The sequence below is a fragment of the Phocoena phocoena genome, chromosome 1 (genome assembly GCF_963924675.1).
Source record: "Phocoena phocoena chromosome 1, mPhoPho1.1, whole genome shotgun sequence".
Classification (NCBI taxonomy): Eukaryota; Metazoa; Chordata; class Mammalia; order Artiodactyla; family Phocoenidae; genus Phocoena; species Phocoena phocoena.
The window spans coordinates 165,299,388-165,325,135 of NC_089219.1; the positions used below are offsets into that span (position 1 = coordinate 165,299,388).

General features: G+C 38.7%; 1 protein-coding gene across 1 annotated transcript in view; it reads left to right on the forward strand.

Moving 5' to 3' along the window:
• The window catches only part of NVL (nuclear VCP like), a 103,573-nt gene that overhangs the window by 72,274 nt on the left and 5,551 nt on the right, over nucleotides 1-25,748 (forward strand). The window contains exons 20-22 of the mRNA XM_065871782.1: nucleotides 10,751-10,827; nucleotides 13,564-13,652; nucleotides 16,795-16,865. Coding sequence (XP_065727854.1) covers nucleotides 10,751-10,827; nucleotides 13,564-13,652; nucleotides 16,795-16,865 — 237 coding nt within the window. The remainder of the gene's footprint in view (nucleotides 1-10,750; nucleotides 10,828-13,563; nucleotides 13,653-16,794; nucleotides 16,866-25,748) is intronic.

Below are 25,748 nucleotides of genomic sequence, written 5' to 3' on the forward strand. Positions count from 1 at the left end.
TTAACAGAAAACAAAACTAAAGGAATTATTAAACTTCCAAGTACACGTTTCATTTTAGATGGCATCAGTTTAATTTCTGCTCTGAAAGTTAGATAATTAGCATTCTTATATTTCCCTTTTTCCACTTACCAGCTTTTCTTCCCTGTATATTTTTTATTTGCCCAGTGTCATCAAGTTTACATTCTGTTCTAGAGTCATATTCTTAGTTTCACATTTATATAGATACAGTACTCACAGCCAGCACTTTTGCCACAGCTTTTATGTTTTCTAGTTTAGTTCATTTCGTCATTTGGTTGACTGTATTTCATCATCCGGTTTATTCCATTTATTAGTAGTTTATTCAACTGTATTCCTCAAGTTCTTTTCATGGTTAAGAATGTCTGCCTGTTGTCTTTATAATTAAATGATATATTAGCTTTATACTTAAATGATATATTAAATGATATAATTTTTCCTTGGTCACACAGTCTTTCTGGTCTTTGTAGAAATTGCAGCATGAGTTTGGGCATTGAATGTGTTTGTAAAATGTCTGAGGTCAGTCTGATCTTTGTTTTCTCTTTGGTAGGTGACTTGCTTTTTCTGCTTGGATCCCTGAAAAATTCTTTATCTCTGAAGTTTAATAACTGAAATAAGATATGTCCCTGTCAATTTTTTGTTGTTGCTGTTGCTGGTGGTGGTGGTAGTGGGGTTTTATTTTGACTAGTGAAGAACTAAAGTTTGGTGTGCCTTTTTATTTTGTAGGTGCAATTCTTCCTTCATTCCAGGGAAATGTTTCTGTGTTGTATGTATGAATACTTTTTCTGTATCATTTGTTGGATTTATTTCTTCAAGGTCACTGATTATTCTTATATTAGATACCCTTTGTCTTCTGTATCTTTTGTCTACTTGTTTTATTTTTTATTTACTTTTTAAATTAATTAATTTATTTAATTTTATTTTTGGCTGCGTTGGGTCTTTGCTGCTGCACACAGGCTTTCTTCAGTTGAGGCGAGCTGGGGCTACTCTTCGTTGTGCGCAGGCTTCTCATTGTGGTGGCCTCTCCTGCCGCAGAGCATGGGCTCCAGGTGTGTGTGTTTCAGTAGTTGTGGCTCACGGGCTCTAGAGTGCAGGCTCAGTAGTTGTGGCGCAAGGGCTCAGCTGCTCCGTGGCATGTGGGATCTTCCCAGACCAGGGCTCGAACCCATGTCCCCCGCATTGGCAGGCAGACTCTTAACCACTGCGCCACCAGGCAAGCCCCTGTCTACTTGCTTTAATTTGTCTTTTTCTACTGCACTCACTGTGATTAAACTTGAAGTCTTCTCTTTTTTTCCTTTTTTCCTTCCTTTCATTGGAACCCCCAAGTTCATGAAATGAACTTGATGGTTACTGATGGTTACTTCATCCATACCTTCTCTTTGTCCCAGTGTAGAGTGAACGAGTTCTCTCATCACCCTCTCACTCTACCTGGAACTAGTTTTCCTACACTTCACACATTACAATTTGAGGTCTGGTTAATTGCTTTCTGTCCACATTTTTATAGCCTGGGGGTGGGAAAGAGAGCTAAGCTGGTACTGATTTGACCATTATAAGGAAGCCTGAACTTACTCTCTTCTGAAAGAGACCCTGTGAAATGCCTGATGCCTGGACCTGCTCTCTTCATGCAGAGTGTGTCTCATTCCCATGTGCTTGTGCCCCCAGTGCTGCACAGCTCCTGGGGAATGGCATACCTTGGCGTTTCTTCCTGATTCTGCTGAAATCCCCTGATAGTATATCTGAAGGTTTGTGTTTAGCTTTTCCCAGGGATATCTGCTCCAAAGACTGCTTCTCTCCAGATTGGAATCTTAATGGACATTCATAAGATTTTGTTAGCTTCTTTCCTCAGTGCTGCTTCCCAGGAATGGAGGCCTAGTTAATAGCTACTCCAGAATGATCTCTTTCCTTGGAACCCACTTTTCAACATTTACAACATAAGGTTTACCCCCTTTCTTTATTTGGTTGCCACTGGTAAATTTTTAAACTTAACTTTTTTTTTTGGTATTTTCTTTCTGTGTTGGCAAAGGAAGATTCTGTGTTCCTACTTCACTGGGCCACCCTTACTTAAAAGTGCATAGAGCAGTGTTCATAACTGTCTCCCGCAGGAGCGGAAACAGGAGGATAATCAGCTCTGTGGGTTAACAAGACCTCACTGCCGGCAGTATGGAAGGCAACTTGGAGAAAGGTGAAAGTCAAGGTTGTACAATGAGGCATGCCGGAACTAAGGCAGTATCAGGGGAATAGCAAAGAGGACATAGATGTGGGGACTATTTAAAGGTTTTAGTTAAATAGGACATTGGATTAACTATAGAGTTAGGGGGGTAAAGAAAAAGGAAGATGATTTCTCAGCTTGAGCAGCTGAATCGATGGTGGTGTCTATCAACACAAAGAGATTGAGGAATGAGGAGGTGAGGTCATTTGAGTTTCAGATGCTTGGGCACTATCCAAGGGGAGACGTGTAGCAGGATGTTAGTCCCGTGGTTGGCAGTTCAGAGGAGTCCTCTGGCTGGGTTATGGTTTCTCCTGTCATCAGTACATAGCTGGTGGTCAAAGCCATGAAAACACATTGCTTTAGTTCAGTGGCTCTCAACCTAGGGCAGTTTTACCATCACCAACAATCCATCTCACCCCAAGGGCAATGTCTCGGGACATTTGTTTATCACCAAGGCAGGGGAGTGATGGTGCTACTGGACATCCTACAACATACAAAACAGCCCCACAACAAAGAATTTTCCAACTCAAAATATCAATAATGCCAAAGTTAAGAACCTCTTCTTTAGTTACGTGTACTTGTTTCTTTGTATCAATCGAGTTTGATAATGATGCATCAAGGCACTTCTCTCCCTTTCCTTGGCTCTGTCATTAGAGGCTATGATAGTGAGATTCTGTTTGCTTTGGTTAATGTCTATTTAGATCTTCCACCCATTTTTTGTTTGGGTTGTTTGTTTTTTTGATATTGAGCTTCATGAGCTGTCTGTATATTTTGGAGATTAATCCCTTGTCGGTTGCTTCATTTGCAAATATTTTCTCCCATTCTGAGGGTTGTCTTTTTGTTTTGTTTACAGTTTCCTTTGCTGTGCAAAAGCTTTTATGTTTAGTTAGATTTGCTTATTTTCGTTTTTGTTTCCATTACTCTAGGAGGTGGATCAAAAAAGATCTTGCTGCAATTTATGTCAAAGTGTGTTCTGCCTATGTTTTCCTCTAAGAGTTTTATAGTGTCCAGCCTTCCATTTAGGTCTTTAATCCATTTTGAGTTTACTTTTGTGTATGGTGTTAGGGAGTGTTCTGATTTCATTCTTTTACATGTAGCTGTCCAGTTTTCTCAGGACCACTTATTGAAGAGACTGTCTTCTCCATTGTATATTCTTGCCTCCTTTGTGTCATAGGTGTCATAGATTAGGTGACCATAGGTACGTGGGTTTATCTCTGGGCTTTCTGTCCTGTTCCATCTGTATTTCTGTTTTTATGCCAGTACCATATTGTTTTGATTGCTTTGGTTAACGTATGTGTGTATGTATACACACACAAGCACATTTATACAATCCTAATTTGTTTCTGTAAATTTCTTATAGTTATAATGATATAATGATGATACTTTCACACTTGGCTGTGGGAGATCACTAATTAAAGGCAAAGATTGGAGTAATAATTCATGAGGTATTTGGTGTTGAGGGCCTTACAGATTTGGACCCAGAAGAATGACTGGCTCATTCTTCCAGACGTATGTCATCCACTGTATGGTACTCAGCACTGTGCAACAACTTTATACTTCCTTCATCTAGAATTTCAGCTCTATTTGCTAAAATTGTTAGCTCTTGGACTCAGGGGTAAAGGCCCTACTTCAAAGATAAAATTATTAGGAAAATAAGATACTAGAATATTAACCTAAATGAATGATCTTCTAGTCAGTCAACAAGTATTTATTGTAAACTAAATATATCCCTGGTTGTGTGTATACCATGGGGAGACTAAGACACATAAGACATAGTCCTTACATATAAGGAGCTTTTCTTCTAGATGAAAAGAGAGTATGAATGTTTCTAAAACAACAACAGGTATATTAATTCATTCCTGAGAAAGGGAGAAAAATGAAGGCAACTGACTAACCTAGAGATTTCAACTATATAAAGAAATATAAAGAAAAAAGTCAAGAAGAAAATATGAACAGTGCTTGCCTCTTGGGGATGGGCTTACAGTTTACTTCTTCTGCCTTCTCAGTGCCCTCCAGTCAGACACCAGGAACACACTTGGAGTTGAACAAGCAGGGCTTGTTTCTCTTTGAAGTGAGGGAGGACCCGTACCACAGAGAACTGTAGGAGTGGGGTGTCTCAGTAAGAGGATATTAGAAAGGACTTCAGTGATTTGTGTTTGTGTTAGGTTTGGGAAGAGTTTAAGGGGCTTTGCTCTGAATTGCTTTCAAAAACCAGGCATTATTCTGTGATTGAGGGTCTTAATAAATCTTACCAAGAAGGAAGACTAGACCAAGGCTGAGGCTGTGATTGGGAAAGAAGCAGCTGTCATTTACATTAGCTGGGACAGGCAATGTTTGACCATTCTGTGGTTTGGACAGTGTTCACGTTTTATCTGTGTTCAGACATGATTATGCAGGAATCTTGTTTTTCTCTTGATCCATCCTGGTCACGGAGTGGCCTTCTCTGATGTTGATGTTCTGTGAAATTGTTTATGTTCAACAGGAGAGCAGCACTGCCTAGCTGTGAGGGCCCAGCCAGCTCGTAGCAACACCAGGGCCTACTTGCTGGATGTCAGGGCCTGCTTGTCTCTGTCTCAGTGGCTTTATATTTCCAAATTTTCTATCATGAGCATATATGCATATAGTGGGGGGAGGGATATGGAGAATGTTTTGTGGTTGTTTTTTTTTAAACAAAAACATAAATGTTGAGGTTAAGGAGGAAGGGCCTAGAATTAGATAGAAAGACCCTTTGGGCAGCCTCCATGCACAAAGCTGTGACTACAGAAAGAAAAGAAACCAGAAAAAGACATGTTGATAAAAATCTATTTGACTTTAAAAGCAACTTCTGTGATATTGTGGTTTAGACTGTTATATAGTCAGTTCTCAGCATCTGTCTATGCTAAAGGCAAAGGAGGGCTTTTGGCTGTTTAGACTATTTTTGCAGCGGTTATGGGCGTGTCGTGTTCTCAGACCCGCTCCAGAGGAAGGGGCCCACACAGGCCTGAGTGACGGTGCACTTGCTGTTGCCCTCTGAGGAGAGCTGCTTGCACTGCATTTCACATCCTTATCTTACTTTTTCAAACCTCCAGAGGCCTTGAATGTTTTTGCTTAAAGATCTTTGTTGATGGCTAAAGCTAAAGCAGGGTAGAGGGAGAGGAAGCAGAATCTCTAATTTCAGGGCAGAGTCCACGAGGCAGACCTCTTCCTCATGGCAGTCTTTATGAAGACTCAGCCAAAAGTGAGAAAAATTGGCCTTTTTAATCTTTAATAAACCTTTCTATTTCAAAGTTTGCTGGCTTTTTACTCAAATTCCCCAGATTGTTTTATATATACTATTTCCTCTTTTTCCAATTAATACTTGAAATATTTTGGGGAGATTAGAATAAAATTCTTTAGTCTTGGTCCTAAAAATCTAAAGATCTGTGGGTCAGAGCAACTTCTCAGTATCTTTTGGAGTCTAAGTTTCTTAAGAGAAAAACGAGCAATGACATACTGCTTTTTTATATATTCTATTTGGTGTTTCTGCTAATGTTGTGGTAATAAGAGGTTTATCACTAAAAACCCCTTGGACAAGTAGAACATTTTTTTCTTAATTTCTGTTTCTTCCTGTAAATGTCATTAAAACTTGCCCTTATCTCAGAAAGCCAGAAAGGTTATTTGGTGTCTGCCAAGTGCTTTGAGGTAATATGCAGTCTTTAAAATAGTGATAAAAATTCCACTAAGAGACCCAAAATTCTCAATATGTTTTTTAAAATGTGCCCCGTAAGACTAAAACATATAACATCTCACCAAGAAACATATCTGTTAAATTTTCATGAGCTAAGATAAGAATATCTGATATAATAAAAAGTGATATTTATTAAACACTTACTGTGTTCTAGGTACTTTACAGATGTGAATATGCTTAATCCTTGCAAACTGCCTTTTGAACTGTTTGAATTGAATATTTAAATATTCAAATGAATATTATTTCCATTTTACTGATGAGCAAACTTTATCTCATAAAAACAGGATACAAAGATGTGTTTTTTTCTTTTTTCTTCTATTGAAGAAATATAGTTGATTTACAATGTTGTGTTAATTTCTGCTATACAGCAAAGTGATTCAGTTCTTTATATATATAAAAGAATATATATATATATTCTTTTTCATATTCTTTTCCATTATGGTTTATCACAGGATATTGAATATAATTCCCTGTGCTATACAGTAGGACCTTGTTGTTTATCCATTCTGTATATAATAGTTTGCATCTGCTAATCCCAAACTCCCAATCCATCACTCCCCCACCCCCCTTGGCAACCACAAGTCTATTCTCTATGTCTGTGAGTCTGTTTCATAGATAAGTTCATTTGTATCATATTTTATTTTATTATTTTTTATTTATTTTATTTATTTAAAAAATTTTTTTTTTTTCTGTACACGGGCCTCTCACTGTTGTGGCCTTTCCCATCGCGGAGCACAGGCTCCGGACGCGCAGGCCCAGTGGCCATGGCTCATGGGCCCAGCCGCTCCGCGGCATGTGGGATCTTCCCGGACCGGGGCACAAACCCGTGTCCCCTGCATCGGCAGGCGGACTCCCAACCACTGCGCCACCAGGGAAGCCCCCATTTTACTTCTTACTGCCACATTTCAGTTAAGAATAATTAGATTTTAATGATACAGAGATTCCTTAGCCCTTATTTCTACTAATTGGAAAGTAATGTTGCTATTGAAACGTTTGGAAGTATCCTACGTAGACCACACTCCCCAAAAAAAGGCAGTTTGTTACTTTCTTTCAATTGATAGTATTTTGGGGGTTTATTTTTCTAAAAAACTAATCTCCTAAGAATTAGAAAATTGCTGAGAATCTAAATTTCTAAGCATTAATTATTTTTCTAAAATATTACTTTTAGATAAGCATTTGTTTATTGTGTTCCTTTATATATTGAGCTTTCTCAAAAGATTTAACTTAAAGAGTGCCCTAAATATGGCAAGTTGGCAATTGCTCCCCGTATGCAGTTGTGAGAAAAATTTCTCCTCTGGATTCTCATAAAGAAGACACTCAGTTGTGATAGACGTTTTTACCAATATCCCTATCATAAACACAATAATAAGCCTTTCAGGACTGAAGCTGGTGGTTCTCCTATTGTAAGCTGTGGACATAACTAAAAGCCAGTTCATTAAAAACAACTTCATGAGAGGTCAAAGAAATGCACTTCGAGGATGTGTGAGCCTTTATGAAAGTCCGGCTTGACCCAAGAATAGAATTTAGATACTGAGAAGTATAAAAGAATTATCCTCAGGCAGTCCTCCATGAATCAATTTCTTATGATTGAGCTTTTGATTAAAACAGGACAGTAGGGACTTCCCTGGTAGCACAGTGGTTAAGAATCCACCTGCCAATGCAGGGACACAGGTTCGATCCCTGGTCCGGGAAGATCCCACATGACACAGAGCAACTAAGCCCGTGCGCCACGACTACTGAGCCTGCGCTCTAGAGCCCACGAGCCACACTACTGAGCCCACGTGCCACAACTACTGAAGCCCATACGCTCTAGGGCCTGAGAGTCGCAACTACTGAGCCCGAGTGCCTCAACTACTGAAGCCCGCATGCCTAGAGCCTGTGCTCCACAACAAGAGAAGCCCCCTCTTGCCACAACTAGAGAAAGCCCGCACGCAGCAACAAAGACCCAACACAGCCAAAAATAAAAACAAAAAAAAAAACAAGACAGTAGATAGTTTGAGGTAAAATTCTCTAGCAGCACAGGGAACATCCATGTGCTGGGTGACCATCAAGGTAGGGTTGATAGTTCCTTCCTTCCTTCCTTGCTTCCTTCCTTCCTTCCTTTCTCATTGCGGTGGCTTCTCTTGTTGCGGAGCACGGGCTCTAGGCGCATGAGCTTCAGTAGTTGTGGCGCATGGGCTCAGTAGTTGTGGCTCATGGGCTGTAGAGCACAGGCTCAGTAGTTATTGCACACGGGCTTAGTTGCCCCATGCATGTGAGATCTTCCCAGTCCAGGGCTCGAACCCGTGTCCCCTGCATTCGCAGGCGGATTCTTAACCACTGTGCCACCAGGGAAGCCCTAATAGTTTCTTAAGAACATTAAAGAATCTCAAAAGGGTTCATGCCTGATGAGGTAGCCTCTTGCCCCACCTCCTACCTCCTCCTACTGGTAGATTGAGGGACTCAACAAGGCAGTGTCCTCGGGCTTTCCCACTTCCGACATAGTTTGGAAAGTCCAAACATTTCTATTCTCCATCATGATAAATCCTTATTACCTGTTCATCATCACTATTTAAACAAGACTTCCCCTCCCCCTCCCCCTTCCCCTCCCAAATATAGCACCAAATTATCTCTCCTTATCTGGAGATAAGATACTGGGTTTTGGGGGGAATTCCTGGTGGTCCAGTGGTTAGGACTCAGTATTGTGAACCTGGGTTCAATCCCTGGTCAGGGAAGTAAGATCCCACAAGATGTGTGGCCAAAAATAAAATTTTTTTTAAATTAAAAAAAATGATGCTGGGTTTTTTTAATTATGAAAATACGCAGTAAAGATTTGGGGCCTTACCAAATGTCCGTTCAGTTGCGGATTTGAACTTCAGAACTCAAGTTTTTAAATTCCTGGTTCAGTGTTATTTCCACTTTTCAGACCTTTTTATTTATTTATTTATTTATTTATTTTTTGCTGTACGCGGGCCTCTCACTGTTGTGGCCTCCCCCATTGCGGAGCACAGGCTCCGGACGTGCAGGCTTAGCGGCCATGGCTCACGGGCCCAGCCGCTCCGCGGCATGTGGGATCTTCCCAGACCGGGGCACGAACCCACGTCCCCTGCATCAGCAGGCGGACTCTCAACCACTGCGCCACCAGGGAAGACCAGACCTTTTTATTAAAGTATAATGCACGTACAGAAAAGTGGACATATCATTAAATGTCCAACTTCATGCGTTTTTATAAACAAAACCTTCAAGAAAGAATATTAGCAGTTAATTTCATGGAGACAGAAAGTAGAATGGCGGCTGCCAGGGGCTGGTGGAGGGGGGGTGGAGTAGGGGAGGGGAGGGTTGTCCCTTAACACAAACAAAGTTCCATTTTGGGAAGGTGGCTGGTTATGTTTTAGAGATTGATGGTTGCACAGTAACAATGTAATTAATGCCACTAAACTATACATTTTTAAATGGTTAAAATGATAAATTTTGTTACGTAAATTTTACCACAGTAAAAGAGAGAACATTACCAGAGCCACAGAAGCTGGCCTCCTGCTTCCTTCAGGCACTGCCCGCCTCTACCTGCACAAGGTTAACTGATGAGATTGAAGGAAACTTAGGGATCACACAGTCTGACCATCTAGTTTTACACACAACCAGAGGGAGAAAAGAAAAAAGCACAAAGATTGTTTCCTAAGGTCTCACAGAAAGTTTATTTTCCCATGTTTATTTCACAGGTCGAAGTGGATTGAATGGGAAACGTAACTGTTTCTTGAACCTGTGTTAGATGAACATTTGCATTTTATCAAATAATAGCAGCTAGCAGATGTACAGTTGATTAAATTCTTAAACATGCCCAGCTGGGAGGACATGAGAGGACACCCTCTGAGCATGGACCAGACAGAAGCAGGTGATAGCTCAAGGTGCTGGGTCGTCTGACCCTCTGTTTGGAGCACCTGCCGAGCTAATATTTACACTTGAGGCTTAATGACATATGTTTATTTACTTTTTTCCTGTGTGTTTCTTCTTAAACTGTTTATTTCCATGTAATATTTGCTACCAAGGAAAGACAATATGCAATGTAGATTTAAGTTGTGAATCAGAATAATAAAGCAAATACTCACAAACCTACCATCTTAACAACGTCCTGTACTTTAAGTCACTAAGAACTGTTTTGTTTGCCTCTGCAGTTTAAGTCACCAAAAATGTTATTAAGTATATACTGTATGCATGCAAGGTACCGTGTTAGGTGTTGTTGGAATTCTAAGGCTGTTCTGATACTTGTCCTTTCTAGCATCTCTTGGTATGAGCTGAAGGGGAATTGGCACCAAAGTCAACTTTGAGTTTTAGTTAAGGGTTAGGAAAGAACACATTGAGCACAGAGGGCTTTTGGCTTTTTTTTGTAGAACACTTTGCTGATTGTTCTCTCCTGGCCACGTTCAATGTTATTTCTCCCTTCCTAGCCCGCCTCACACCAAAACTAAGCACATATGCACGTCAAAACTTATCACTGCTTATGCACTTGCCATATTTAATCAGGCAAAGGAAATGTGATTCTTCACCATTGGAAAGATTGAAGGTGGTGGGTTTTGTTCTTGGTGTTTTGTTTTTGCTGTAGTACTTACAGATTGTTCAGACTTCACCAGCATAAATTGTTTGCCTTCAGCTTTCCCCAGTTTGGGATCTACTTCTTAACCTCATTTCTCAAAATTGAAATTTGTAAAAATCTGTTATACTAGTCTGGGAGTCAATTATATTCATTTAGTCAAGCAGCCATTACTATTTATTTAGAACCTATTATGTGGGAAAATATAGGTCTTTAAAGCCTCAGTGAAAGTGGATTTTTCTCTCTTACTCAGAATGGCACCAAACCCCCACTGGATGCAGATGTAAATTTGGAAGCAGTTGCTGGTGACCTTCGCTGTGATTGCTATACGTGAGTATCTCCATCTCCAGTCAGTTAACTCTCTGAGGCTCAGTTTTCTCATGTGCAAAATGAGGGAGAATGATGTTCGGAGGGTTAAATTAGGAATCCTGGAAAGCACCCAGCGTCTGGCTTTTCCTCCTTCTTTCTTCTTAGAGAAGGGACTACCCATTTTGGGGCTCTGAGGAGTTCCCAGGAGTACGGGGAATCCTCTCATATGTTCACTCTTGGTACTCAGCTACCCTGACCACCATCGCTGCCTTTCACAAATTGTCTCTGTCGTACCAGAATATTAAAGCAGACATTTCATTACCAGCTGCCAAATTATCGAGGTGCTTCAGCACTTAAAAGAAAATAATCTACAGGTTTTTCAAGGCTCAGAATGCATTTTTCACAGCACACCTGTTAATATTCACACAGCCTGTAGTAAAAGCAGGAGGTCAAATATTTCTGCCTTCAGCTTTCATATGTGTGTGGTGGTGGTTGATCTTGTTGTTTCCTTCATGTGTTTTTAAGTAAATTTGTTAACTTTCCTAATTTTGGTTCACAGGGAAGAAAATGGAATTCACGTTGGACTAACAGGGGACATCTCTCCCTCTGGCTTATTTAAAAAGCCCTGTTGATTGTCCACAATATACTAGGGTGATCATGATATTCCTCTAGGTCAAGGTCAAATAATGTGCTTTCTGAAGCTCAGTCAGTCAAGGAGAGCAGTGTTTTAATCTTTGAGGTCTTCAGGAGTCTCTTGTTCAGCAGTGTAAATTTATATCCAAGGAACATAGCCGCTGGTACTGATATAGGCACTCAGTTCTTTCCAGTTCTGGTTGAAGAATTTCACATAACTGTCTGTCTCTTTTTTTTTTTTTTTTTTAATACATTTATTTATTTATTTATTCATTTTTGTCCGCGTTGGGTCTTCGTTGCTGTGCACGGGCTTTCTCTAGTTGTGGCGAGCGGGGGCTACTCTTCATTGTGGTGCGCGGGCTTCTCATTGCATTGGCTTCTCTTGTTGTGGAGCATGGGCTCTAGGCACACAGGCTGCAGTAGTTGTGGCATGTGGGTTCAGTAGTTGCGGCATACGGGCTTCGTTGCTTCGCGGCATGTGGGATCTTCCCGGACCAGGGCTCGAACCCGTGTCCCCTGCATTGGCAGGCGGATTCTTAACCACTGCGCCACCAGGGAAGCCCACATAACCGTCTCTTATTAAGATGATTCCACTTGAAACCATGCTGGTCATTTTTAGGGCGTGTGGCCAGGATCCAAAATTTAATGTCCAGTGTTTTCATATATGAACATCTAGGGATCTGAGTCTTGATCTTTGTTCTGCCACCTCAACCCCAACGCACTCTGGTCAGGACTCTTGGCTCACTTAAGAAAGCAGTGACTGTCTCAGTGAAAGGGAAATGGTCCCCCAGGCCGTGGTGGTGAGGGGCGTATGTAAAAGCCCTACCTTACCTTTAAGGAGAATGTCTCTCTTCCCCTCATTGGGAATCAAATGCATGCCAGTCTATAATTAATGAACTTACTGCTAAAGAAAATAAGACTTAAGTGAGTAGTTTACATGTTTGAGTGCTAAAATCTGAAAAGATTTTTCAGTTGGTAGCAGAGGCAGTTTTGATGGCAGAACCTTCCCTGGGCCAAATCTTCTGGATTATACCACGTAAGGAGTCAGTTAATAAATGGGTTAGGGTTAAAGTTGAATGTTGTATGTTTTGAGTTTTAATGCCACTGTCTTCACAGTTTGAAAGGCAGTATAATACTACAGTCTTCAGCTACTTGTTACATTATTGGTTAATGTGTGTGATTATTAAATAATGTTACAAACCTAACACATAACCAACAGAAAGATTGGATTCAATTAATAATGTAAACTCTGTGGGTCTTTAATTTTATTAGTTATGTGTGTTGTCACATTATATGTTAAACGTTTGTCTAGAAATGAGGTTCTTATCCCCCAATTCAAAATCTTTCTCAAAGCATCTGTAAGAATCCTGTTAAAGATGTAATGTATTGAAACACCAGTCAGCCCCAATGTCTTTCATTGAACTCAAGAACCATGCTGACTCAGCATATTACACAGAACCATTAAATGAAGGTTTGTTAGTTCTTGTCATATTTTAAGTAATTTATGATGTATCCATTCAGCTTGAGCTTGAATCAAGTGCATCAAAGACTTTTTAGCCTTTGTGTTTTCCTTTTTTGAACTAAGGGTCATAAATGATTTCTTATATAAGCTTAGTTTAGACATTAGGTTATATACTATTGGTATATACTGGTAATGGGCCAGTTAGCACTTTAGCATGGGCCTTGTGAATGAAAATTTTACAATAAATAATGTATAAGTTGCTTTCTACTGACTGGTTGTTTTAGACTTTTTATATTATCATTAGTATCTATAGTGGGATATATTAGCATCTATAGTGGGATATATTAGTGGGATATTTATATTATCATTAGTATCTATAGTGGGATATATTAGTATCTATAGTGGGATATATTAGCATGGGAATATTTATGATTCATTGCATTGTTTCCTTCATAATTTCCTTTTTTCTGAAAGTTAGAAATATTTTAGGTGAAAGCTAAAAGCTCTTTCCTACTGACCATGATCAGTTTATCCCACCGTCATTGGTTAGTGTCTTTCCTGATTGTTTAATATGTGACTTAAAAAGAAATTGCTGTCAGACTTTTTTCTGGGCTTTTGCAGTGTCTAAGAATAAATGAATAAGAATGGTTCTTTTATTACAGGGGTGCAGATCTCTCTGCTTTGGTACGGGAGGCTTCTATCTGTGCCTTGAAGCAGGAAATGGCAAGACAGAAGAGTGGGAGTGAAAAAGGTACAGTTCTCTACAGAATCTCTCAGTCCTAGTTAATTATGACTCTGGATACCTAAAATCACTGTTAACCCGGAAAATGTCCATTTTCTAACATCTATCATCTGTGATACTAAAACTGACATTTTTCTGATGAGACCTTTAGCAGCTGTTCTGGAATATTACATAACCTCTGTGGCTGACAACTATAATCATAGCAAAGTTATTTGGTGCCTAATAAAATGTTTTCTGTCTTTCCTTATCATCATGTACAAATGTTTAGAGTTAGGCAAGTAGGTCCATTTACTGTCTTCATCATGAGTTTGGTCTATTTATCAATACTGGAAAACTTTCTCATTCTTTTTCTAAGGTGATACCTACTTTCATGTTAAAATGTGGCCTAAATTGAAGAGCTTAGAAAACACACAAACAAGAAGTAAAAATTGAAATAACTTTCCATATACTTACATTTTCCTTTGGGGCCATGTCAGCAGCTTTGCATTGTTCTTCACATTTGACAGTGCCTTTGATTGTATTATTTGGGTTACAAAACAATTCATTTGTGACCTGCAGGCCGACCATGCCAAGTACAGAAATAGCCTCTACTTTGCTTGGTTCCTGGGACAGTTGTTTGATCTGTTGCAGTTGCAGTTGCAGTGTGTGGCTATCTTCCTTACAGTACTGTCGAATACCTTCTTCAAAAGACCTGCCTTGTCCTCAAAACCTGTACTTTGATCTGAAGTTCAAGTCTAGGTTGATCTCCTTTTATTCAGTAGATTTCCCAGAAGATGTCTTTCTTTATTCATATTTATTTCTTTTATTCTTTTCCCTTTTTTCTTTGGCTACCAGGAATCTTGGAGCTAACTTTTCTTTACAGTTGCAGCAGCATATGCTTAGCTTAGATTTGTCAACACATGTATCTTGATTGTGAAGTCCCTCATTTTTTTGGTTGTTTAAGATTCAGTTATCTGAACTTCTTTTATTGTAAGCTATTTTAAGTTCATTTTGGAAGTGGGTGGGATATAATTAGCAAAATTAGTATGTCTTATAAGAAATCATTGTGTGGTAGTATGCTACCTGAGAGCTGAATCTGATGACTATCTTTGGATTTGTTTGTCACTAAAAATTAGCAGGCCTCTGTATATGTATTGGCTGCTACTAATAATTCTGATTGGGGACTTCCCTGGTGTTCTAGTGGTTAAGACTCCATGCTCCCAATGCATGGGGCCCAGGTTTGATCCCTGGTCAGGGAACTAGATTCCGCATGCCGCAACCAAAGATCCCACATGCCACAACGAAGATCCCACACATGGCAACGAAGATCCTACGTGCCGCAACTGAGACCCGGCACAGCCAAATAAATAAATAAATGGCTTTTTAAAAAAAATAATAATAATTCTGATTGGATGTTACTTTATAAACATGTGTAGCAAATTTTGACATCCCTGCTTTGCTACAGTCTGCATTTGCAGCTGCCTGTCCTTCAGGGACTTTTTTTTTTTTTTTTTTTGCAGTATGCGGGCCTCTCATTGTTGTGGCCTCTCCTGTTACGGAGCACAGGCTCCGGATGCGCAGGCTCAGCGGCTGTGGCTCATGGGCCCAGCTGCTCCGCGGCATGTGGGATCTTCCCGGACTGGGGCACGAACCCGTGTCTCTTGCATCAGCAGGTGACTCTCAACCATTGCGCCACCAGGGAAGCCCCTTCGGGGACTTTTCATTGATATCTTACAGAACCTGAAATCAGTAATGCCATTCAACTTCCATTTGACCTGTTCAGCAACACATTGTATTTTACTTTTAAATACACTATCTTAATATCTGTATAAAAGTTTACTGTGTTAAGTATAAATTGTCATCACTTAAGTTGTCATACTAAAATTGTAAACCAAGGCTTATTTAACATTTAGTTATTAAATTTCTCTTACTGTGTGATGGCATAACCTTTTAAGGAATTAAAACACCCTTCTATTCCAGTGTTGTGATATGACCTATATATATTATGTATTATGATATAATTCCATAGCATCTAATTATGTGTATGCACTCTTGAATACTATGGAATTCTACTTTCCATTCTTAGTTAAATTTATTTGAATTATCCTGAAAGAGAACAGTTCTACTTCTTCTTCATGAACATTGCCATTAAGTTAAAGTAAACAGTACAAAGATAACAAAGAATTATCTGTTTATGAGTGATAGTTTTCTTTGGATGGTACTGCATTAAAATCTGAGGAGCAGAATGTGGGGAAAATGGGGAGATACTGGTCAAAGGTTACAAACTTCCTGCTACAAGATGAGTAAGTTCTGAGGATCCAGTGTAATAATTAGCAACACTATGTTATATACAGTTAACCCTTGAACAACATGGGTTTGAACTGTGCAGATCCACTTACACGTGGATTCTTTTCAGTAAATACGTAGTATAGCACTACACAATCGACCATCAGTTGAATCCGCAGATAATGGAACCGCAGATTCAGAGGGCCAACTTTAACATTATATGCAGATTTTTGACTGAGGGTCACCACTCCTAACCCTGGCATTGTTCAAGTGTGAGCTGTACTTGAAAGTTGTTTGGAAAGTAGATCTTAAAAATTATCACCACAAAAATAAAAAAGCTATCATGAGGGGATAGAGGTGTTAACTAACCCTATGTGATAACTATTTTGCAGTATATTCACCCATCATATCATCATGTTGTACTCCTTAAACTTGAATGTGTTATATGCCAACAATATCTCAATAAAGCTGGGGAGAAAAACAAAGTAACAAAACACATGAACTGTTTTCTTTAAAGGATAAGAATCTTTATCTAATTAAGTCTGGACAAAGTACTTTCTGGTATAATTTGTTCCACAATAAACTGTTTTGATTGCTGGGGGAAAAAAGATTACACTTTTTAATATAGGATATTATAAACATTACACATTTATGTAAAGTTAAATGTGGTCAGGTATTTGTAAATTAAATTAAAATTTTAAAATGTCTAAAAACTTGAGAATATATCTGGCTTGAGTATTGTTCTGAAAAAGAGTAGAACCAGTGTCATCATTAATTTCCTCAGTGTTCCCCTTGAATGCTTAGAAGTCTCTCAAGAGAAATTAAGTTGTAAATCACAATTAGCATACTGCACCCAGATATGTATATTTATGCATTTGCTCCACAGGTGAACTCAAGATTAGTCACAAGCACTTTGAAGAAGCTTTCAAGAAAGTAAAGTCATCTGTATCAAAAGAGGTAAGCAGTGCTCTTTTTTTTTTAACATCTTTATTGGGGTATAATTGCTTTACAATGGTGTGTTAGTTTCTGCTTTATAACAAAGTGAATCAGTTATACATATACATATGCTCCCATATCTCTTCCCTCTTGCGTCTCCCTGCCTCCCACCCTCCCTATCCCACCCCTCTAGGTGGTCACAAACCACCTAGTTGGTCTCCCTGTGCTATGTGGCTGCTTCCCACTAGCTATGTACCTTACGTTTGGTAGTGTATGTATGTCCATGCCTCTCTCTCGCTTTGTCACAGCTCACCCTTCCCCCTCCCCATATCCTGAAGTCCGTTCTCTAGTAGGTCTGTGTCTTTATTCCTGTCTTACCCCTAGGTTCTTCATGACATTTTTTTTTCTTAAATTCCATATATATGTGTTAGCATATGGTATTTGTCTTTCTCTTTCTGACTTACTTCACTCTGTATGACAGACTCTAGGTCTATCCACCTCATTACAAATAGCTCAATTTCGTTTCTTTTTATGGCTGAGTAATATTCCATTGTATATATGTGCCACATCTTCTTTATCCATTCATCCGATGATGGACACTTAGGTTGTTTCCATCTCCGGGCTATTGTAAATAGAGCTGCAATGAACATATTGGTACATGACTCTTTTTGAATTATGGTTTTCTCAGGGTATATGCCCAGTAGTGGGATTGCTGTGTTGTATGGTAAGTCTATATTTAGTTTTTTAAGGAACCTCCATACTGTTCTCCATAGTGGCTGTATCAATTCACATTCCCTCCAGCAGTGCAAGAGTGTTCCCTTTTCTCCACACCCTTTCCAGCATTTATTGTTTGTAGATTTTTTGATGATGGCCATTCTGACTGGTATGAGATGATACCTCATTGTAGTTTTGATTTTCATTTCTCTAATGATTAGTGATGTTGAGCATCATTTCATGTGTTTGTTGGCAGTCTGTAAATCTTCTTTGGAGAAATGTCTGTTTAGGTCTTCTGCCCATTTTTGGATTGGGTTGTAAGCAGTGCTCTTAAAGGTGTAAGAGAAAAGCGACTAGAATTGAGAGTAGTAGGTATGTGAACTCATGAAAACGAGCAAAACAGTTGCCTTTGTGAGAGTGTTCTTGAGAGACTGTAATGTTGAATGTTTTTGGAGACTAAACACAAAGAGAAAATGACCTCTTGTGTCTGTTTCCACAAGCTCAGAATTTTTAATCAGTCTCATTCAAGTATTATTGGACCTGCTTCATTTCACCCTTTTAAACAAATAATTTCTTATCTTCTTCAACCTAAGCTGCCTAGACTAAGCACTATGGACTTAACCCGTAGTTTCAGGAGACTAGAAATACCTTCACCGTAAGGTCAGAGAAGGGTTAAAAATCACTGTGACTTGTCCTTACAAAAACTACCAGATTTTCCCATATTTATTTCTTACTGTGTTGAGGTATTCTGTTTGTAATAAGTTAAATATTTGCTATTAAGTGAAGTCAGGTTACTATGACACTTACAAAGAGAGCAACAAAATATCCAACCCTAAGAAATGCATAAATTGAAAACTGTTGTGATAAGTTTTGTTCACTTGGATATCTTGTGTTTCTGAACTCCTAGAATGTGCCTTAGCCACGAGATCCTGTTTATTGACTGTACTAAAAGTTCCTTTAAGTCGTTTGCCATTTATTACTCCAGGCTCAGTGTTTATGATTACTCATTGAAAACACTTAAGTCCAAGTTCAAACACTTACTGGGTTGGCCAAAAAAGTTCGTTCAGGTTTTTCCATAACATCTTACAGAAAAACCCGAACGAACTTTTTTGGCCAACCCAATATATGCGATGGGTTGTTTTGTTCCAGTGCCTCTGGTCTTGGTGTAAATGCTCTAAGTTAGTTGACCATCTTATCACTTTTAACTAAAATAATCAGTTAAGGGGTTTGGGCTGGCGGTGGTATCTTTTAGGCCTATGACTTACTTCTTTTTCTGCTAGAGTAAAGTCAAGTCTGCTGAACTTGGACTGGTTCTTCTACCATATTTGGAGAAACGAAAGTCTGCTTTGACCTCTCAGGCATTTTTGTATACTAGAGGAAATGTTTTTATTTTACTGAATATCTTTGAATAAGATAATCTTATTAATTAAAATCAGAAACAGTTTTACAGTTCATCTTACTGGAAGTTTTCATTCTGATCAACAACAGAGTACTGATATGTGTCCTCCCAAAGATTTAGTCATTAAAAAAAATCTTTTTAATTGAAATTGTTTCTTATCTACAGCCACGTTTTGAGGCTTTTCAGGAATTAGGACATACTGACATAGCTCTACATTTGGCACTCTCATCCTGTAACCTTCCTTTTTTTAATTGAAATTTAATGTACCTATGTAATGCACAAGTACAGTTCTGTAAGTTTTGGCAAATGTAACCAGCACTACAATCAATATAGAGGACATTTTAATCCCTTCAGAAAGTCCCTTGTGTTCTTTTGTAGTTGCCAGTCCCTTTCTAAACGCTGCTCTAGGTAACCCCTGATCTGACTTCTGTCATCATGCTCAAACTTTGCCTGTTTTAGAACTTTATGTAAATGCAGTCATACATGCAGTCATACAATATATACTCATTTGTCTGGCTTCTTTTGCTCAGTTTATTGTTTTAGAGACTCATCCACTTTGCTCTGTTTTTCACTAACTTGATCTATCCTCTTGCTGAGTAGTTTCCCATTATATGAATATACCACAATTTACTTATCCTTTCCCCTGTTGGTGGACACTTCAACTGTTTCCAGTTTTTGGCTTTTATGGATAATGGTGCTCTGAATGTGTGTGGGGTTTTTTTTGGGGGTGGGGGGGAACATGTGTTTTTATTTCTCTTGAGTAAATAACCAAGAGAGGGGACTTCCTTGGTGGTCCAGTGGCTAAGACCATGCTCCCAACGCAGGGGGCCCCAGTTCGATCCCTGGTCAGGGAACTAGATCCCACGTGCTGCAACTAAGAGTTCACATACCACAACTAAAAAATCCCAGATGCCGCAACTAAGTCCCGATGCAGCCAAATAAATAAATAAATACATATTAAAGAAAAAAAATGACCAGGAGAGGAATTGGTGGGTCTTATGGTGAATTTATGTTTAACTTAATAGAGAACTGCCAGCCTTCTTTCCAAAGTGGCTGTAATACCGTTTTACATTTTATGAGAGTTCTAGTTGGCTCACAGTCTCACCAACACTTAAATATTTTCAGTCTTTTAATTTTAGCCATTCTACTGGATGTGGAATAGTATCCTTTTGTGGTCTAAATGTGTGTTTCCCTAATGACTAAAATGTTGAGCATTTTTTCATATGCTTATTGGCCATTTGGATATCTTATTTTGTGTCCTCATCTTTTGCTCTTAAAAAATTGAGTTGTTTCCTTATTATTCAGTTGTACAAATTCTTAGTTCATCTTAGATAGAAGCCTTTTATCAGATATGCATATTGAGGATATTTTCCCCTAACCTGTTGTTGACCTTTTTATTTTCTAAAGTCATCTATTGAAGAGCAGAAGTTTTAAATTTAGATGAAGTTCAATTTATCTTTCTTCTTTTTTTTTTATAATTTGTGTGCTTCTGTCATAAGAAATCTTGACTATCCTAAGTTTGCAAAAATGTTCTCCTTTGCTTTTTTTCTAGTAGTTTAATAGTTTCTGCTGTATAACAAAGTGAATCAGCTATACATATACATATATCCCCATATCTCCTTCCTCCCTCTTGCATCTCCCTCCCACCCTCTCTATCCCACCCCTCTAGGTGGTCACAACATCAATTGGTTTTTATATATTGACCTGGGATAGCTCCTCATTTGTCACTGTTTTTACTTTCTTTACCTCTAAAAAGATCACTTCAGTTCTCTAGAAACTTGTTTGTATTTGCTTGCTGTAATTTTTTTTTTAACATCTTTATTGGAGTATAATTGCTTTACAATGGTATGTTAGTTTCTACCTTATAACAAAGTGAATCAGGGCTTCCCTGGTGGTGCAGTGGTAGAGAGTCCGCCTGCTGATGCAGGGGACACACGTTCGTGCCCCGGTCCGGGAAGATCCCACATGCTGCAGAGCGGCTGGGCCTGTGAGCCATGGCCGCTGAGCCTGCGCGTCCGGAGCCTGTGCTCCACAATGGAAGAGGCCAAAACAGTGAGAGGCCCACGTACAGCCAAAAAAAAACCACAAAAAACAAAGTGAATCAGTTATACATATACATATGTTCCCATATCTCTTCCCTCTTGCGTCTCCCTCCCTCCCACCCTCCCTATCCCACCCTTCTAGGTGGTCACAGACCACCGAGCTGATCTCCCTGTGCTATGCGGCTGCTTCCCACTAGCTATCTATTTTACGTTTGGTAGTGTATATATGTCCGTGCCACTCTCTCACTTTGTCACAGCTTACCCTTCCCCCTCCCCATATCCTCAAGTCCATTCTCTAGTAGGTCTGTGTCTTTATTTACCCCTAGGTTCTTCATGACCTTTTATTTTTTTCCCTTAGATTCCATATATATGTGTTAGCATACAGTATTTGTTTTTCTCTTTCTGACTTACTTCGCTCTGTATGAGAGACTCTAGGTCCATCCACCTCACAACAAATAACTCAATTTCATTTCTTTTTATGGCTGAGTAATATTCCATTGTATATATGTGCCCCATCTTCTTTATCCATTTATCCGATGATGGACACTTAGGTTGCTTACATGTCCTGGCTATTGTAAATACAACTGCAATGAACATTTTGATACATGACTCTTTTTGAATTATGGTTTTCTCAGGGTATATGCCCAGTAGTGGGATTGCTGGGTCATATGGTAAGTCTATTTTTAGTTTTTTAAGGAACCTCCATACTGTTCTCCATAGTGGCTGTATCAATTTACATTCCCACCAACAGTTCAAGAGGGTTCCCTTTTCTCCACACCCTCTCCAGCGTTTATTGTTTCTAGATTTTTTGATGATGGCCATTCTGAGCGGTGTGAGATGATATCTCATTGTAGTTTTGATTTGCATTTCTCTAATGATTAATGATGTTGAGCATTCTTTCATGTGTTTTTTTTTAATATATCTTTATTGGGGTATAATTGCTTTACAATGGTGTGTTAGTTTCTGCTTTATAACAAAGTGAATCAGTTATACATATACATATGTTCCCATATCTCTTCCCTCTTGCGTCTCCCTCCCTCCCACCCTCCCTATCCCACCCCTCCAGGCGGTCACAAAACACCGAGCTGATATCCCTGTGCCATGTGGCTGCTTCCCACTAGCTATCTACCTTGCGTTTGTTAGTGTATATATGTCCATGACTCTCTCTCGCCCTGTCACAGCTCACCCTTCCCCCTCCCCTTATCCTCAAGTCCGTTCTCCAATAGGTCTGTGTCTTTATTCCTGTCTTACCCCTAGGTTCTTCATGACATTTTTTTTTTCTTAAATTCCATATATATGTGTTAGCATACAGTATTTGTCTTTTTCTTTCTGACTTACTTCACTCTGTATGACAGACTCTAGGTCTATCCGCCTCATTACAAATAGCTCAATTTCGTTTTTTTTATGGCTGAGTAATATTGCATTGTATATATGTGCCACATCTTCTTTATCCATTCATCCGATGATGGACACTTAGATTGTTTCCATCTCCGGGCTATTGTAAATAGAGCTGCAATGAACATTTTGGTACATGACTCTTTTTGAATTTTGGTTTTCTCAGGGTATATGCCCAGTAGTGGGATTGCTGGGTCATATGTTAGTTCTATTTGTAGATTTTTAAGGAACCTCCATACTGTTCTCCATCGTGGCTGAACCAATTCACATTCCCACTAACAGTTCAAGAGTGTTCCCTTTTCTCCACACCCTCTCCAGCATTTATTGTTTCTAGATTTTTTGATGATGGCCATTCTGACCGGTGTGAGATGATATCTCATTGTAGTTTTGATTTGCATTTCTCTAATAATTAATGATGTTGAGCATTCTTTCATGTGTTTGTTGGCAATCTGTAAATCTTCTTTGGAGAAATGTCTGTTTAGGTCTTCTGCCCATTTTTGGATTGCGTTGTTTGTTCTTTTGTTATTGAGCTGCATGAGCTGCTTGTACATTTTGGAGATTAATCCTTTGTCAGTTGCTTCATTTGCAAATATTTTCTCCCATTCTGAGGGTTGTCTTTTGGTCTTGTTTATGGTTTCCTTTGCTGTGCAAAAGCTTTTAAGTTTCATTAGGTCCTATTTGTTTATTTTTGTTTTTCTTTCCATTTCTCTAGGAGGTGGGTCAAAAAGGATCTTGCTGTGATTTATGTCATAGAGTGTTCTGCCTATGTTTTCCTCTAAGAGTTTTATTGTGTCTGGCCTTACATTTAAGTCTTTAATTCATTTTGAGTTTATTTTTTGTATGGTGTTAGGGAGTGTTCTAATTTCATATTTTACATGTACCGTCCAGTTTTCCCAGCACCACTTATTGAAGACGCTGTCTTTTCTCCACTGTATGTTCTTGCCTCCTTTATCAAAGATAAGGTGACCACATGTGTGTGGGTTTACCTCTGGGCTTTCTATCCTGTTCTGTTGATCAGTATTTCGGTTTTTGTGCCAGTACCCTACTGTCTTTATTACTGTAGCTTTGTAGTATAGTCTGAAGTCAGGGAGCCTGATTCCTCCAGCTCCATTTTTCGTTCTCAAGATTGCTTTGGCTATTGGGGGTCTTTTGTGTTTCCATACAAATTGTGAAATTTTTTGTTCTAGTTCTGTGAAAAATGCCAGTGGTAGTTTGATAGGGATTGCATTGAATCTGTAGATTGCTTTGGGTAGTAGAGTCATTTTCACAATGTTGATTCCTCCAATCGAAGAACATGGTATATCTCTCCATCTATTTGTATCATCTTTAATTTCTTTCATCACTGTCTTATACTTTTCTGCATACAGGTGTTTTGTCTCCTTAGGTAGGTTTATTCCTAGATATTTTATTCTTTTTGTTGCAATGGTAAATGGGAGTGTTTTCTTAATTTCACTTTCAGATTTTTCATCATTAGTGTATAGTAAGCCAGAGATTTCTGTGCATTAATTTTGTATCCTGCTACTTTACCAAATTCATTGATTAGCTCTAGCAGTTTTCTGGTAGCATCTTTAGGATTCTCTATGTATAGTATCATGTCATCTGCAAACAGTGACAGCTTTACTTCTTCTTTTCCAATTTGGATTCCTTTTATTTCTTTTTCTTCTCTGATTGCTGTGGCTGAAACTTCCAAAACTATGTTGAATAATAGTGGTGAGAGTGGGCAACCTTGTCTTTTTCCTGATCTTAGTGGAAATGGTTTCAGTTTTTCACCGTTGAGGACAACGTTGGCTGTGGGTTTGTCATATATTACCTTTATTATGTTGAGGAAAGTTCCCTCTGTGCCTACTTTCTGCAGGGTTTTTATTATAAATGGGCGTTGAATTTTGTCAAAAGCTTTCTCTGCATCTATTGAGATGATCTTATGGTTTTTCTCCTTCAGTTTGTTAATATGGTGTATCACGTTGATTGGTTTGCATGTATTGAAGAATCCTTGCATTCCTGGAATAAACCCTACCTGATCATGGTGTATGATCCTTTTAATGTGCTATCGGATTCTGTTTGCTAGTATTTTGTTGAGGAATTTTGCATCTGTGTTCATTAGTGATATTGGCCTGTAGTTTTCTTTTTTGTGACATCCTTGTCTGGTTTTGGTATCAGGGTGATGGTGGCCTTATAGAATGAGTTTGGGAGTGTTCCTCCCTCTGCTTTATTTTGGAAGAGTTTGAGAAGGTAAGGTGTTAGATCTTCTGTAAATCTTTGATATAATTTGCCTGTGAAGCCATCTGTCCTGGGCTTTTGTTTGTTAGAAGATTTTTAATCACAGTTTCAATTTCAGTGCTTGTGATTGGTCTGTTCATATTTTCTATTTCTTTTTGGTTCAGTCTTGGCAGGTTGTGCATTTCTAAGAATTTGTCCATTTCTTCCAGGTTGTCCATTTTATTGGCATAGAGTTTCTTGTAGTAATCTCTCATGATCCTTTGTATTTCTGCAGTGTCAGTTGTTACTTCCCCTTTTTCATTTCTAGTTTTATTGATTTGAGTGTTCTTCCTTTTTTTTCTTGATGAGTCTGGCTAATGGTTTATCAATTTTGTTCATCTTCTCAAAGAACCAGCTTTTAGTTTTATTGATCTTTGTTATCATTTCCTTCATTTCTTTTTCATTTATTTCTGATCTGATCTTTATGATTTCTTTCCTTCTGCTAACTTTGGGTTTTTTTTGTTCTTCTTTCTCTAATTTGCTTGCTGTAATTTTGAAAAGCTTCTATTTTCAATGTTCAAGTAATTTTATTACAGATGGCTACAAAAATGTCATGCAAAGTTTGAAAGTTGTTTGGCCTGTCCTTAAATTTGGCCACATTTTAATCCTTGCAGCTATAATAATTAAAGATTAAATCTTTATTTTACCACCTTTGCTTACTCTTTGCAGGTAAATTTGAAACCAGTGTTACGTTAATGTTTATTGGGGGCTCCGTCCTTTCTGGTTCTGGTTCTAGTCCTTCACAGTTCAAAGCTGTACCAAAGAACTTCTTCCTTCCTTAAATTTTTTTTTTAATTGATGTATAGTTGATTTACAATGTTGTGTTAGTTTCTGGTGTTCAACAAAGTGATTCAGATATATATATATGTGTATGTATTCTTTTTCATTTTCTTTTCCATTATGGTTTATTATAAGATACTAAATATAGTTCCCTGTGCTACACAGTAGGACCTTGTTGTTTATTTTATATATAGTAGTTGTATCTGCAATCCCAAACTCCTAATTTATCCTTCCCCTTTATAGCCCCTTTGGTAGCCATAAGTTTGTTTTCTATGTCTGTGAGTGTTTCTGTTTTGTAAATAAGTTCATTTGTATCAT